At 49.0% G+C, this 16,626-nt stretch overlaps 2 protein-coding genes across 2 annotated transcripts; both read left to right on the top strand.

Moving 5' to 3' along the window:
* Nucleotides 1-1,178: 1,178 nt before the first annotated feature.
* tspan36 (tetraspanin 36) lies at nucleotides 1,179-7,797 on the top strand. The gene is made up of 7 exons (XM_067231589.1): nucleotides 1,179-1,327; nucleotides 4,625-4,816; nucleotides 5,062-5,136; nucleotides 5,236-5,331; nucleotides 5,616-5,765; nucleotides 6,209-6,292; nucleotides 6,482-7,797. The coding sequence occupies exons 1-7, from the start codon at nucleotides 1,268-1,270 to the stop codon at nucleotides 6,557-6,559; spliced, it is 735 nt and encodes a 244-aa protein (XP_067087690.1). The 5' UTR covers nucleotides 1,179-1,267; the 3' UTR covers nucleotides 6,560-7,797.
* A 6,488-nt stretch (nucleotides 7,798-14,285) lies between these two features.
* Nucleotides 14,286-16,256, top strand: LOC136937796 (mitogen-activated protein kinase 4-like). Its single transcript, XM_067230916.1, is given in 7 exon segments — nucleotides 14,286-14,360; nucleotides 14,363-14,383; nucleotides 14,386-14,576; nucleotides 14,578-14,641; nucleotides 14,644-14,796; nucleotides 14,799-14,839; nucleotides 16,137-16,256. Coding segments are annotated over 7 exon segments (651 nt in total). The 5' UTR covers nucleotides 14,286-14,299.
* The last annotated feature ends 370 nt before the right edge of the window (nucleotides 16,257-16,626 follow it).

Below are 16,626 nucleotides of genomic sequence, written 5' to 3'. Positions count from 1 at the left end.
GGGAAGCTATACAGATATACGTTCCTCATGGTCAACCCTACAGTCACAAGATTGACAGGAAGTGGATGCTGTTTTTCGACTTTGTAGATTGAAGTTGCACACATACAATGAGTTTCATTTCCACTTTAAAAGCAGAACGAGATTAGAACTAGTTCTTTCACGGTTACTGTAGTTTATAGACTAGTTTAAAGTTTTAATGCCTGCATATAAATCTAGGAAGCGCCAGTTAGTAAAAACATTTATATTAATGTTTGACATGGAAGCCTTAACAATGTGGCTAGTAAATACTGGTTGTTCTTTCATTCTGAACACTGAAATATTGTACAACTATGAAATTTGGATCTGTGATGTTCTGTGATTTGAGGAACCACAGGTGTGTGTTTGCGCATGCGTGTTGAGTCTGGACTTTTTTATGTTTTACTGGTTAAGAATTATTGATGTGTTTGTCTAGACTAGAATGCACGTCACATTATGTGAAGGTAGTTTCAGTGGACATCATAATGGACATCAGGGCACGAGCCCTAACGGGATGCCTCACTATGTGTGTAGACGCCTGTTAAATTATCTGGTGTGAGATGATCCGCTTAGGCTATGAAAAAAAAGACATTGAGCCGGTTGTTTTTTTTGGCGCCCGCTAATGGACGTAATTTAACGTTTAACAAGCAGATAGATGCATACTGGTGTGCACGCCCCTGCCGACACCAGCTGGACCTATCAAATGTTTCTTTAAGATAAGAGGACAGCTGTATGTTATGCCTGTTGTCCCGCCGTGAACTTTTCAATACGGTCATTTTTGATTAGGCTAGTTAAACTGCAATATCGATATAAACTGCCGATGCTGCGCTCTTGGACACTGAACGTGTTCATCTTATTGATCGTCATTGTCTGGTCACAGGCTATAACGTAAAAACATTATAATATTTAGTACACTATCAATAAAAACATTGACCAAGTTTTGGGATTTTTTTTTCTCGAAAGGTTGAAATAAAGTTTCGAATGGTTGAAAAAATATTTTGTTTGGAAAAGTTTGGAAAACATTATTTGCTCGTATGCTCTGCTCCCAGATGTATGCCCCTCAGCGGAAGTAACGGGTCGGCGTTAGGACCCTTCTGTGGCGGACCCTCCTACAGGCATGTGATCGTGTGTCATCAAGCTAGTTTCTCGCTAAGCCCCGCCGCTGTAGGGAAACTTAAGTAGGAACACAGGATACAACACAAACGGTCGCAGTTTTTACCACTTTCAGAAGGCTACCCTACACAGTATAACCATGGACTGTGGAATAATCACCTCGAAATCCGTGCTTTTGCTTCTAAGTTTGATATTTTGGGTAAGTGATATTCATAAAAATTGTTATTCAATCAAGAGACGTTTCAAACGCTCAGCCTCCTGTCTTGCGCCGAGCGTGAGATTTGTTTATAAAATAAACGGTGATGTCAAGGTTAAATATAGGTTAACAACTTTACTGCCCTTCTCAAAACAGTGTACATCATGTTCTATCTGTAAATAACTTTTCATGTCAAACCCCGGTTTTCTGATGTGAGTGTGGTAGCCAGTCATGAGATGAAAGTAAATCGACTAATGAGAATGATAATCAGGATGAAGAATCGTAGATACACAGTATACGTTTAACTAAACATTCATTGGACAGAATGTAACACAACACAATAAAGTAAATCAAGTTGGATTAATACTTAAGACTACTGTAAAAACAAAATAGGAATGACTAGTCTCTCTGGTCACTTAAAACAACCTACTTCCTCAATCATGGCCTTGCCCAATAACCACACACACACACACGATGGGTTAGGATTCAGCCAGACGAGTGTCTTTTGTTATCTTTCCCAAACTCCTAACGGCTGCATCCGGTTTCATGTCACTTTCTCAACCTCTTCCCTCGTGAACACTTTGTGCGTCAGCTGCTCAGTCATGTTGAAAAGCTCTCACCGTTCGGATTTCCTCTCTTTTCCTCATCTTTCTCTCTCTGAGCTACAGGAGAGCCTAGTGACCTCTCTTCTCTGTAGTTGATAAAGGGATATGTTGCAGGAGTGCTGTGGATGGGGTCTAGCTGTGTTCACTAGAGAGAACATCCATTTCGTGCAGCTGGCTTGTTTGTCAACTAACAAACGTCACCAACGATCAGATTTGGTCTTGCTTCCTTTTTCCATCGTGTTATCTCTGTCTGTTCTTCTCTCTCTCCGCCCTCTCTCTGCCTTTATTTTCCTCACTTTCTCACTCCCTGTTTCCCACTCTCTCTGTAACTCCTCATCTCTCCTTTTTTTACTTACATTTACATTTAGTCATTTAGCAGACGCTCTTATCCATAGCGACTTACAGTAAGTACAGGGACATTCCCCCCGAGGCAAGTGGGGTGAAGTGCCTTGCCCAAGGACACAACGTCAGTTCGCATGACCGGGAATCGAACTGGCAACCTTCGGATTACAAGCCCGATTCCCTCACTGCTCAGCCACCTGACTCCCTACTTGAATAAAATCAAATTGCGAGTCTCATACTGACAGGCCACAGTCTTTCAAACCGAGTAACGTGCGAGAACACATGACCCAGACTCTGAGCACCTGCATGTCTCCATCCGGACGACAGACGCTCTCCATGTCACCGCCCCCAGCATGAACATCTACTTCCTGTTCCTTCACCTGACTTCCTGTTCCTTCACCTGACTGGCTGTGTCATAGATCTGCTGCCAGGTCAAAGGTCGACCTACAGTACATCAACTGATAGTGCCGAGTTATTGTTGGCATGGCCTGGGTCTCGCTATCAATGAGTGTAGCTCAGTGGTTAGAGCATGTGACTGCCAATCAAGGGGTTGCAGGTTCAAATCCCCCTCTGTATGTGTCTGTGGATCACAGCATCTGCTGAGTGAAGACTTGGTTATGTTGTTATCCAGGTGAAGTCAAGTCATCAAGCCGAGGGAGTCAGGTGGCTGAGCGGTTAGGGAAGCGGGCTATTAATCAGAAGGTTGCCAGTTCGATTCCTGTCCGTGAAAAATGACGTTGTGTCCTTGGGCAAGGCACTTCACCCTCGGGGGGAATGTCCCTGTACTTACTGTAAGTCGCTCTGGATAAGAGCGTCTGCTAAATGTAAATGTAAGTCACTTGGAAACAGGCTTGCAGGTTCTGAACAGCTCACAGACAGACCGACTCTCTTCTGGTCGGAAACTGTAAACATATTTTACAAGGCAGCTATGCAAACACGATTGTAAACTTAAGACTTATAACGTAATTGTACCAAGCTCCCAGTGATAGCCATCTGAAATACACCTTGGTAAGAAGTTTCTCAACCCTTGTCCTTGGCCTGCAACGTGTCTGATCAACACAGACTGTTACTTGACTCTGACCACAACACTGTTAGAACCAAAACACTGTTCAAACTATGCACTTCTGATCCTTGATCCTCTGCTGTAGGTAATCTGTGCACTATTTCTACATCGCTTTTGTGTGTGTGTGTGTAGGAGAGGAGGAAAGTGTGTGTGTGTGTGGCAGTGGGAGGGTTGTGTGGCTGAATGGGTGAGGTCCCGTGATGTGGGGGGCTGGGGGGGGGCAGGTCATGTGCTCCTGTAAGACCTCCTGCTGACCTGCCTGTGATGTCATCAGCTGCTCCCCCGCGCAGTCATCCTGTTGGGACGGGTAGAGGTCGGTGGTTAGAGCGTTTCACTGCAGATCAAGTGGTCACAGGTTTAAATTTCTCTTGTCCCTTTTGGATATTATTGGCTGCCAAATGAACACTTATTATTATGACTGTCTCATGAGAGTACACAGAACTGGTAAAGATGTTAAACTTGCTGTTTTGGGGTGATCTAAAGACACGTAAAGCACGGGGGGATTTGAACCTGTTTGATCTGCTGCTAAGGGCTCTAACCACTGAGCCGTGCCTTATCTATCGGACCTGCCCCTTAGACAGTTTTGCATACTTGTGGACCAAAAAAGTAGATTTAATCCAATCCTATGATTCTTTTGGGCAGTTTTCCCAGTCTCATCCAGAATGTTTGTCTTGGTAATGTCTTTGTTTGTGTGACAAAATGTTGCTTGTCATGTTCGATGCACTGTGAAATGAGAAGCAAATCAAGTTTACTCACAATGCTTTCGGACGGTGATTAAATTATCAGTCTACCACCAAGCCTGCTCCAGGCAGAATTGAATTAGGCCGTGCAGCATATTGAGAACTGGGTGAAACTTGGTAAAAGAAGAAAATTCTTGCTGTCCATTTGCAGCGTTGACGAGTCAGTTAGACGAAGATTAAAACAACACACCATAGACAAGCATATATTGTGTCATAAAAACATTATTTTATATGACTATATGGCCTGTAGCCTTTTCCACACACACACAGTCTCACACACACATGTTGAGACAAAGATGGATTGTTTTATAAAAGCATTAAAGACGTATACCCTCTTTCTCACACACACACACACACAGTCTCACACACACATGTTGAGACAAAGATGGATTGTTTTATAAAAGCATTAAAGGCGTATACCCTCTTTCTCACACACACACACAGTCTCACACACACATGTTGAGACAAAGATGGATTGTTTTATAAGAGCATTAAAGGCGTACAGCCTCTTTCTCACCCCCTCATGCTGACTTGCTGTTTTGCCTCCCAGGCAGCAGGGGGCTCACTCGCCTACGTGGGCTCCTACGTGATCAGGAGCTACAACAACTTTGACAACTTCCTGGAGGACCGCTTCACCCTCATCCCCGCCATCATCATCATCGGCGTGGGCGTGGTCATGTTTGCCATCGGCCTGGTGGGGTGCTGCGCCACCCTCAGGGAGTCCAAAGTCGGGCTGAGCTTCGTAAGTAGCCAACGGCTTCAACCAGGAGATTATGGGTCTTTAGTTTAGCTGGAAGCAAATTGGTCACATTTGGAGAAAACCGCATTACCCAGAATACCTTATTTTGGGCGTGTGTTTGATGTGCTGACACATGGTTTTGTACTGTGCTTTGATCGTTCGGCTTACAGATTTTATTCGGTCTTTCTCTCACTTTTTCTCTCTGTCTGTGTATATCCCCCTCTCTCTCTCCTCTCTCTGATCCACAGTTCTTCCTGGTCATCCTGGTGGTGTTTGCAGCAGAGGTGGCAGCTATGGCTCTGGGCTTCCTCTACCAGAGCAGGGTGAGTGGCGCCCCCCTCTGGACCCAACCAGCACCTACCCTACCACACCTTACCCTAGACCTAGACCTCCCCTAACCCCATACCCCTCTCTGTGTGCAGATCAAGGGAGACCTGGAGCTCTCGATGAACAACGTGTTCATGAAGTACGACGGGAACAACTCTGATACCAGAGCTGTGGATTACCTGCAGAACCAGGTGAGACCTGGGGCCAGACATCTCTCTCCTCCTCCTCTCTCCTCCTCCTCTTCTCTCCTTCTCCTCTTCTCTCCTCTCCTCCTCTCTTCTCCTCTTCTCTCCTCCTCCTCTTCTCCTCTTCTCTCCTCCTCTTCTTTTTCTCTCTCCTCTCCTTCTCTCTCCTACTCTTTCTGTTCTTCTCTCTCCTCCTCCTCTCCTCCCCTCCCCCCCTCCTCTCTCCCCTCCTCTCATCCCCACCTCCATTATAAACCAGTCCAACAGTCTGTCCTCTTCTGTGCTTACAGTTGCAGTGCTGTGGGGTGCAGACATACACCAACTGGACTTCAACTCCCTGGTTCATGGGCCACAACAACTCAGTTCCTGTTTCCTGCTGCAAAGCCAACTCAACAGAATGCACTGGCAGGCTGGATCAGCCCGCGCTTCTCAATACTCAGGTATGGAAATCACTTCCTTTTTAGACAGGAAGCTGCTCTCAGTTGCACTGAACCCAACTGGACATTATCTGGCTTAACTTTTCCAGAGTCCAGTATCACCTGCCTTCCCTGCTCCTCCTCCACCTCCTCCTCCCACTCCTCCACCTCCTCCACCTCCACCTCCTCCTCCCACTCCTCCACCTCCTCCTCCCACTCCTCCACATCCTCCTCCCACTCCTCCACCTCCTCCCACTCCTCCACCTCCTCCTCCCACTACTCCACCTCCTCCCACTCCTCCACCTCCTCCTCCACCTCCTCCTCCTTCCCACTCCGATCCCCCCCATCTTCTTCCTTTCCTTCATTCCACCAAGAAGCTGGACACACCCACTACAGTGTTTGAAGCACCGCTTAGCTACACTTGTCCCCTTACTGACCTGAAGGGTTGTGTGTGTGTGTGTGTTCAGGGCTGCGAGGCCAAGCTGGTGCTGCTGATGCAGGATGTGTTGAGCTACGCCATGCTGGTCATCCTGGGCTTCGCCATCATCAAGGTACACCAGGGGCTCACAGGAAGCACTTCCTGCGGGAGAAAGAGAGAGAGAGGGAGAGAGAGAGAGAGAGAGAGAGAGAGGGAGAGAGAGAAGGGGAAGGGGGGAGAGAGAGGGGGGGGGGGGGGGGGGAGAGAGAGAGGGAGGGAGAGGGGGAGAGATAGTCTAACCTGTGTCTCTGTTCTGTTCCAGTTCTTCGGGATGCTCAGCGTGTGTGTCATCAACTGCAAGTCTGGAAGGAGGAGTGGCTACCAGCCCCTCTACGCCTGATCTCACCCTCACCCCTGTCCCCCCTGCTCCTGTCTTCGGACGCCAAAGTTAAAATGTTGAAGGAAGCTCCAGAGGTCTATCTCCATGCTCCAGACCTTCTCCCCCTCCTCCTTCTCCTCTTCGACCTCCTCCCCTTCTCCTCCTCCCCCTCCTCCTTCTCCTCTTCGACTTCCTTCTCCTCTTTGACTTCCTCCTCCTCCCCCTCCTCCTTCTCCCCCTCCTCCTTCTCCTCCTCCCCCTTCTCCTTCTCCTTCTCACTCTATCCTTCCCATCCTCTTTCCTCCTTTCATTTCCTAAAGCAACTGACACGCAGTACAACATTTGAAGCATTCAGATATGCTTTTATATATTTAAACACAGTGCAGTTTTACATATGCCTCCACCTCCACCCTCACCTCCCCCACCCTCTCCTTCACCCTCCACCTCCACCCTCACCTCCCCCACCCTCTCCTTCACCCTCCACCTCCACCCTCACCTCCCCCACCCTCTCCTTCACCCTCCACCTCCACCCTCACCTCCCCCACCCTCTCCTTCACCCTCCACCTCCACCCTCACCTCCCCCACCCTCTCCTTCACCCCAAACCAGCCTACATAGTCATGGATGGTTGGTCTTTGAGGTTTGAACATGTGATACCTGCCAGAACATGGTTAAATGAGTGACTTGTTCCCCAGGGATGATTTTAAGGTAGCTACTGCCATAACTGACTTCATTGTCTGGATACCTTTCGAGGCCATTTTAACAGAAGATAGATTTGTAGAAGTGATGTGGTTGCTAACATCCAGGTTTGAGAAACCACTACACTGACTTTTATATGAAATGCTTTGCTTTTGGGTTTCAAAAATTAATGGTTCTGGGATTGTTTTTCATATTTAGTGTTATGAGTTGAATATTCAGGATGTAGAGGATGAGTTGCATGTTTTAGACTTACAGGAAACAGTGAAATGTGAAACGTGCAGTTAGACACCCGTGATGGTGTGGTGATTCAGTACCATCACTTGAGACACGACCACAGATTTATAAGAATTTAGATTGATCGATTCACGCCTTTTATTTGTAAACGTTGCTTAGAAAGACCTGTGTTCAGAGGGTGTGTTCAGTGTTTGTTTTGCAAGTTAAACATTTGCTCTGAAAGAATTTGAATTTAATCCCAGTAGCGAATACCCTGCACTGTAGTTTGACTTCGATGTGTATATTTTATTTCTCATGTAATAAAAACTAACAAAACAATCATTTACAACGAAGTGTCCGGTTTGATTGTCAGTAATGTTTGGTATCTGAGGTGGAAAAAAGCCCTACTTATACACACTTTTGAATGTATGTTTTGGGGAACATATTATTTACTGAAAGATAGTGATAAATAATCTTTTGAATCATAGGTTTAGAGGCGTGTCAGCCCTATAAAAATACATGTCCTATTCACAGATTTCCGAGGTGAATAATTCTGAGAAACGGTAGGCGTAGAGACCTTGAGGTTATCTATCTAACTCCCTTATAACCATGGCGATAAGATTTGTGAGCAACTGCGCACGGGTTAAAATACGCCCACGCACAGATGTAGAAATGACATTCCTCGCGCCGTTCCGTTTTCTCATGAATGTATAACAACCGTACGTATGTACAATCGTTTATACACCTACGTTTAAAGGGTCCTCTCATTTACTTTGGTTGAATTTAGCATTTTTTACGACGCAAGTGGATGTGCAACTCGCTGGCTTAATGAATACTGGAAGGTTAAACATTTGTTAAGCAACTGCAGACCATTCCTAGGGGATTGTGGATTATCCCGAATATAACTTTTTTTTTCACATCATCTGACGGTTCTTTATAAAGAAACCCGCAAGGCGGCTTGTGCTTATTTTGGGTGTAGTTTACATAGGTGGCCACCAGGTCGCGCTGTTTCAAGTTTATGAGGCAGAATCCATTGGGAACACACACAGACATAATTGTATTCAACTTGCACCCTCCTGCTCCAGTTACCGCTGACATTTAGACACAGAACTGTCCTTTTCAGCAAGTGACGTTTAAGGGCAGACAACGAGATAACCTTGTCATTCCTCTATCTACCTTCCTCTCTGTGTTGTGAACAGTCCTGCTGTTTAAGACCTTGGACTGTGCAATTCTCGTGCAGTTTTATCCTCTTACACAGAGCTGAGTCGGGTGGTGTAAAGGAGGGGAAACTTCAGGCTGCCTGCTTACTTATTTATCCTCTCCACACACACACATACACACACACACACACACACACGCACACACACACACACACACTGGGCAGTAACCTGAGATTCAAGATGTTACTGCCTGTGTACCACTGTGCAGATGGAGGGCAGCCAGATATACTGCCCCTCCTAGGACTCTCTCTTCTCTCTCTCATCTCTCTCCTTCTCTGTCTCATCTCTCTCCTCTCTCTCTTTCTCTGTCTCATCTCTCTCCTCTCTCTCTCTCCTCTCTCCTTCTCTCTCTCACATCTCTCTCCTACCCTACATCCCTCCCTCTCATCTCCTTTCCTGTCATCTCTCTCCCACCCTACATCCGTCTCTCTCATCTCTCTCTCACGCTCTCTATCCCTCTGGCCAGGACTAGAGACAATGATGGCAGGAGGGTTGGGGGGGGGGGGGGGCAGGGGGCCCGGACAGGAGGTGGGGGGGGGGAGCAGGGGGCAGGACAGGAGGTGGGGAGGGAGCAGGGGGGCAGGAGGGGGCAGGACAGGAGGTGGGGGGGAGAGCAGGGGGGCAGGAGGGGGCAGGAGGGGGCAGGACATGCGGTGGGGGGGAGAGCAGGCAGGTCTCTATATAACTGGAGGTTGTGGAGGACAGGAACGGCTGCTCCTGACAACCTCCAATCCATGTCTGTCTGGAAACAGCCCCCCCCCCTCTCTCTCTCTCCCTCTCTCCCTCTCTCTCTCTCCCTCTCTCTCTCTCTCCCTCTCTCTCTCTCCCTCTCTCTCTCTCTCTCTCTCCCTCTCTCTTTCCACTGGTCTGATGCTATCTCATTTAATTAGAGGGAAGTGAGAGACAGACAGACAGACAGACAGATAAACAGACAAACAGACAGAGACAACCGTGGATGACCAACACACTTTTTTTGCGATGAAATTGATTATTCTTTGGTTTGGACTTGTGAAAGACGGTGAATCAGTAGGATATGAAGTTGTCCACCCACAGCTCTACTGTCACTGTAAAGAGACATGTTAAAGTGCTTCATTAGCAGACAGATCCTGAGGGGGAGGAAGAGAGAGAGAGTTAGAGGGGGAGGGGAGAGTGAGAGGAGAGGAGAGAGAGAGAGACAGAGAGACAGAGAGAGAGAGTTAGAGGGGGAGGGGAGAGTGAGAGGAGAGGAGAGAGAGGGGGAGAACAAACAGGCGACAGGACGTCAAAGCAAATGAACACGTAAACTATCTGCTTCAATTACATAGTCGACTGGGTAGAGCTCGGTGGTTGGAGAATTTGACTGCAGATCATAAGGTCGCAGGTTCAAATCACCCCTGGACTGTCTGTTTTGGATACAAGCGTCAGCTGAACAAACATATGGCATTATGACAGCCCTCAGAATGCACAGATGAAAGATAGGAGGTCCGCGGGAGCTCGACCGGTTCTCTACAGAGACAGGATCAGCTCTGCGCAGAGAGAGAGCATGTTTGTCTGGTAAGGATCATTCAGGTGCAGAAGGTTAGATATTCTGTTTGTGTCGTTATCTGGGGACGACTGTACTGAGGCAGGACAGACACTTTTACATTCAAGTGTTATTTATTTACGTTTTTATCCAAGGCACAAACAAAAAGTGTAAACAAGCACAGCTGAAGATCTTGTGAGTATCTGCAGTATTTTGGTGGGATACACATAGGATACACTTACAATATATCCATGTTCTCGTTATATATAATCATACATTACACACAAAGTCCATGTAGCAGGTTGCTACACCCAAGAGGTTATTCTGTCCTATATGTTGCACATTAACAGCTACAGCAGGTCTGACCCTTGTGCAGGACCTCTGTGTGGACAGCACCATTAGGCCTGAGCTGAGAAGGCAGTTCATGGAGTTTAACTGTGTCATAACCCCTCCCTCCTTCCCTCCTTCCCTCCCTCCCTCAAGCAAGGCTGTGAGAGGAGGGAGCCTCTTCCTCCCCCTCCAGCTCCCCCTCTTCCTCCCCCTCCAGCTCCCTCTCTTCCTCCCCCTCCAGCTCCCCCTCTTCCTCCCCCTCCAGCTCCCCCTCTTCCTCCCCCTCCAGCTCCCCCTCTTCCTCCCCCTCCAGCTCCCCCTCTTCCTCCCCCTCCAGCTCCCCCTCTTCCTCCCCCTCCAGCTCCCCCTCTTCCTCCCCCTCCAGCTCCCCCTCTTCCTCCCCCTCCAGCTCCCCCTCTTCCTCCCCCTCCAGCTCCCTCTCTTCCTCCCCCTCCAGCTCCCTCTCTTCCTCCCCCTCTTCCTCCCCAGCTCCCTCTCTTCCTCCCCCTGCTTCTCCTCCACCTCCTCCACTGTCTCCTTTTCCTCCTCCTGTTCCTCCTTCTCCTTTTCCTCCACCTCCTCCCTGTGCTAATCTTCTCCCTAGGCTCCCGAAGACTCACACAGGCATCTGCTCAGGGGTTCATCTCACCCCCCCCCCCCCCCCGTGTGTGTGTGTGTGTAGGTGTGTTTAGGTGTGTGTGTGTGTGACCTCTTTGTCCCAGGTAAGCTAGGCAGGGCCAATCTCTCTGCACTCTGAGCCCTGTCTATCTTGTAGTGTGTAAACAAGACGGTGCAGAGACACCTTGTCCAGAAGACGTTCTGTCAGTTTCATAACAAAGGTTGTTGGTTCGATCCTCACCTTTGGAGGAGATAGGTCACGGGTCTCTGGATTCAGAATATATTACTCTAATTATAATTAGGCTAATAGAAGTATATGGCCATAGCGGAGTCATGGTTAAGGTTATACGCTGAGAAACTGCGGGGGTTTTGTGAAACGTATTATTCCCGAGATCTAGACGTCTCTACGGAGATGAAGAGGTTTAACGTTTGTGAGGAAGCGCTCGAGCACTGCAGCAGGTGTTCCGTTAATAGTCCGACTGACAACAGAGAACGTGAAGTCAGGTTCGGGGGAGCCGTGGAGTTTGTGTTGGGAAAGAGCTTCTTATCGTGTGCACAGTCCATGAAGTCGACTGAGCGGCGAGAGGAGGGAGAGAAAAAGAGAGAGAGAGAGAGTGCCCAGGGACACTTAACCACTCTTGCTGCAGCGTTTGACAGTGTGTAAGGACTGGATGTTTCAAACTGGGAGAGTGATCGGAAACGGTGATAGCTAATTCCTAGAAATAAATTCTTTACGCGCTCAGCTGCGGAACGACCGGCTGTATAGGCTACCATAACGGCTACACCATTGCGATCTCGCACGAATCGCCCCCGTGTGTTTATCCCCTCTCTGTTTTATTAGCGAGAATGAACTGATAAGATGTTGTACTTTGTTTTAAACTGACGAAATCAACTGTAGTGTGGCACATTTTCCGAACCGTCCCTTCGTCTCTCCTGGTTTTCTACCGCTTCTCGGTTGTTCGCCGCGGCAACATATGCTATGGTGAGTGTCCCTCGGTGAATGTTGTGATATCTTTGCTGCTGCCTTTGTAGTTTTTTCGGTATTGTCCTCAATAGCTGACGGTCACAGAGAGATTAAAAGATAACATCAAAAGCGGCGAAGTAGCCCATACTCGTCTGTTCGTCTTCTAAAGCTTGATTCTTTTTTCTATGAGGGTTAAACAGGGACATTTTTGGGAAATAGCCGAAAGGCTAACATTGTTATCTTCCTATCACGGTCCTCTCAATGTCTCTTCCTAGCGGTTGAGGCTGTTGCCACACAAAGGCATCCAGTCCTTGATGTTCCGGTCCCTCTGAGGAATGGCAAGCCTATTATGTACGTGATTAATAACTGGAGGAGAGGAGAATTGCTAACTCAAGCGTTATTCATTTTCTTTTGTAGGCTATCTTTTACAATGTTGTGCGTTAATCTAACCTCTTAATTGTAATTGTAATTAGGCTTATATGTTGGCAACAGTGTTAGGCTACTCATTAAGTGAAATACGCCTCGTGTGTGGATTTATAATGAATTTCCGAGTGTCTTATTGCATAACCTCTGGAATATGGAAATAAAGGCTCTAGCGCGCACAAGCGCCATATCCAGCGCTATATACTACATTATTTATAAAGTTAGCCCAGAGCAGTCACAGCCACTCGGGTGTCAACACTGTCCTCTCACTTTTCCTCCAAGGAGAATAAACGGTCGCTTCAGAAATGTGGTTAATAGTGAAAACGCGTTCATGCGCAAATGGCGTCTCACTTGTGATGATATCTTTGTTGTATCTTTGCAGATACAATGTTATCTGTGTTGTGGTTAGCAGACGCCCTTTGAGTCCTGATCTCTCTCTCCCCCTCTCTCTCTCACTCTCCGATCACCTGCAGCATGGCACTCTCATGGAAGTATTTCGGTTCAACAGTTGTTTGTTAAACGAATAGTCTATTATGTTTTACAATAGTTTAATTCCACCGGAAAAAATATCACCGGGTGTGCATATGGTTCACGAAATGCTACAGTAATGTTACATGTCAGACTCGGTTCTGGCAATTAATGTCACGTATGTCATGTTTTGTTCTAAGTGTTTTTCTTGTCCCATCAGCGGCTCGTGCAGGAGTGAAGCCGGCCAATAGCAGCGTCCGGCAGCGTCAAGGGGGCGTGGTCACTAGCTCTCATTCAGCGAAGAGGAGGCAGATAGATTACCGAGGGATTACGCACACACACACGCACACACACTAACACACACACACTCATTAACTCAGTGCCTGGATTGAGCATGCTGAAGACCACACTGCAGCTTTGGACAGAATGAGCTGAAGACTGTCTGACTGTCCGACAGTCCGACAGTCTGTCTGACTGTCTAAAGAAGATCTGTGAATGTAACTCTCCCCCCACACACACACACACACACACACACACCCTCCCTCCCACAGTGTGCTCTGATTGGCCAAAGGGGATTAAAGAGAGCCCCTGATCTGAGAGGAGCAGAGAGAGAGAGAGAGAGAGAGAGAGAGGGAGAGGGAGAGAGAGAGAGAGGGAGAGAGAGAGAGAGTGTCTGCCGCTGTCCCATGGTGCATCGGGGCACATGGCGGGGACGGGGGCCATAGGAGCATTCCCATGGAAACGGTTGCCCCGCGCCCAGGTCGTGGTCTCTGTACATCGCAGGGTCTGTCTGGTGTCGCCTGGAGACCCAAAGTCTCAGCTCAGAGTGAAACTCTCCAGGAATGTTGATCTGCCAGCACAGCTCACTATCTGAACATGGTGAATATTCATTTGATTGATTACGTTCGTTTTATTGATTTTGGGTCATCCAGACATCTTTATCTGACTTTTCGGATTTTTTGAATGAAAGTTCAGGCTAAAATACATGTTTAATCTCAGTCCTCCACACATGTTTCTCTACCAAATCATGTATGACCCTTTCTGATTCCAGCATTTAACGCTCATGTTTGATCTCTGTTTGACCCGTGTTCCCTCCCCCAGACCGTCATGTGACACCCCCCCTCCGCAGGCAGGTGAGGAGGGAGGACGAGCTGGAGATACACACCCTTAAAGTCCTTCAGCTCAGCCGACACCATCTCTCTCTGCAGGTGACGTCAGTCAGTCACAGGCGCCAGTAGAGTCCAAACAGAGTCCAAACAGAGTCCAAACAGAGTCCAAACAGAGTCCAAACAGAGGTTCAAAACAACACAGTAGAGTCGATAGAGCGATGGCCCGTCGTGACCCGCCCGCTTTCCTCCACGGCTTCGACCTGGGCGCCCACTACGTCGACCCCGACCTCTAGGCTCAGGGGTCACAGCCTCGTCCTGTCCGTGCTGGACCAGCGGCTCGGCCGACGCGTGGCCGTGAAAAAGCTGGCGATGCGCGACGCGGTGAGCGTGAAACACGCCCTGCGCGAGGTCAAGATCACGCGCCGGCTTCGCCATGACAACGTGGTCGCCGTGCTGGACGTCCTGGGGCCCCGGGGACGGCCCCTCCCCCGTGACCCGGCACCGCCTCAGCGCCGTGTACATCGTGCAGGAGTGCATGGAGACGGACCTGGCTCGGGTGCTGGCCAGGGGGCCCTGCCCGCCGAACACGCCACCCTCCTCTTCTACCAGCTGCTGCGGGGGTTAAAGTTCATCCACTCCGCCAACGTGCTCCACAGGGACCTGAAGCCGGCCAACATCTTCCTGGATACGGAGCAGCTGATGCTGAAGATAGGAGACTTGGCCTGGCTCGCATTGTGGACCCTCAGTACTCACACAAGGTCAGTCTGTCACACAGGGTCAGTCTGTCACACAGGGTCAGTCTGTCACACAAGGTCAGTCTGTCACACAGGGTCAGTCTGTCACACAGGGTCCAGTCTGTCACACAAGGTCAGTACTGTCACACAGGGTCAGTCTGTCACACAGGGTCAGTCTGTCACACAGGGTCAGTCTGTCACACAGGTCAGTCTGTCAACAGGTCATTCTGTCACACAGGGTCAGTCTGTCACACAGGGTCAGTCTGTCACACAGGGTCAGTCTGTCACACAGGTCAGTCTGTCACAACAGGGTCAGTCTGTCACACAGGGTCAGATCTGTCACACAGAGGTCAGTCTGTCACACAGGTCAGTCTGTCACCCAGGTCAGTCTTCACACAGGTCAGTCTGTCACACAGGTCAGTCTGTCACACAGGGTCAGTCTGTCACCAGGGTCAGTCTGTCACACAAGGTCAGTCTGTCACACAGGGTCAGTCTGTCACACAGGGTCAGTCTGTCACACAGGGTCAGTCTGTCACACAGGGTCAGTCTGTCACCAGGTCAGTCTGTCACACAGGGTCAGTCTGTCACACAGGGTCAGTCTGTCACACAGGTCAGTGTCACAGGGTCAGTCTGTCACACAGGGTCAGTCTGTCACCAGGGTCAGTCTGTCACACTGTCATCTGGGAAGCACTGATTGCTTGCCAGACCCCAACAGGCTGTCTGGCAAGCAATCAGAGTGTTCGGTCATTGACCGTGTCACAACAGCCATTAGTGGTCACAAAGCTCAATCTGGCAAGCAATCAGAGTGTTCGGTCATTGACCGTGTCACACAGCCATTAGTGGTCACAAAGCTCAAGTGTTGAGTTGAGCTGGTTTGGGGTGGGATGAAATTCTGTTAAATTCCTTTGGAGTTCAATTAGTTGAATTTCGTTTCAGTTGAATTGAGTAATTCAGTTCAGGTCATGCCCAAGGGGGTTATGACTGTGGGCATTAGTCTGGTAGCAACTGGCTTGTTGATTGATTTCTTCAATCAATCCCAAATCGACCCTCAGCCCTACCCTGTGTGTCCCTTCTGTGTGTGTGTGTGTCCCCTCTGAGAGTGTGTGTGTCTGTCCCATCTGTGTCTGTGTTTGTCTGTCCCATCTGTGTGTGTGTGTTTGTCTGTCCCATCTGTGTGTGTGTGTTCCACCTCACCCCTCATCCTCTCTCTCCCTGACTTCCTCTCCTGCTCCTCCGCTGCCGCCTCCCGTTTATCTCTCCTGATGAGCCTCTCTAAACCGCCCCTGTCCCGTCCTCCACGCCCCTCTCAGCCCCCCTGCAGCCCGTCCTCCACGCCCCTCTCAGCCCCCCTGTCCCGTCCTCCACGCCCCTCTCAGCCCCCCTGCAGGCACACAGCCCTCACCCTGTCCTGTCCTTCCCGGACTCTCAGAGACCCATGTGACAATTTACGGCTCCTTTGTGCCTCTTTTATTATTGTGGTGGATCACAGAGTGAAACACTAGCAGGCTGAATCAGAAAGATCTCTGGTGAAAGGAAGCCATGTCAGATCTGGACCCAGGCCCAGTGCTCGGAGCTGGGGCAGCGGGATGCACGCGTGGGGGGTGGAGGTTAGAGGGGATGGGTCTGGCTGTGAGCAGCAATAACAGACAGATCTGTGCCTGGCTGGGTCTGATAGTGAGGTCTGGGGAGGGGAAGAGGAACAAAGGTTCTGTTCAGCTTGTGCGTTCTGGTCAAACCCTTTCTGAAAGCTACCAATCTTGGCTGCACCTCGATCAGAACATTCTCAGCCTTTTTGTTTTATGAAGACTTTC

Source organism: Osmerus mordax, chromosome 28 (assembly GCF_038355195.1).
Source record: "Osmerus mordax isolate fOsmMor3 chromosome 28, fOsmMor3.pri, whole genome shotgun sequence".
Classification (NCBI taxonomy): domain Eukaryota; kingdom Metazoa; phylum Chordata; class Actinopteri; order Osmeriformes; family Osmeridae; genus Osmerus; species Osmerus mordax.
This window is presented reverse-complemented; position numbering and strand designations above follow the sequence as displayed.

What these genes read in the sequence shown, in the direction of transcription:
- tspan36 (XM_067231589.1), top strand. Translation starts at nt 1,268, where the DNA reads ATGGACTGTGGAATAATCACCTCGAAATCCGTGCTTTTGCTTCTAAGT. An exon ending in TGGATTACCTGCAGAACCAG is followed by an intron (nt 5,332 to 5,615) that starts GTGAGACCTGGG and finishes CTGTGCTTACAG; the next exon opens with TTGCAGTGCTGTGGGGTGCA. An exon ending in TGGGCTTCGCCATCATCAAG is followed by an intron (nt 6,293 to 6,481) that starts GTACACCAGGGG and finishes GTTCTGTTCCAG; the next exon opens with TTCTTCGGGATGCTCAGCGT.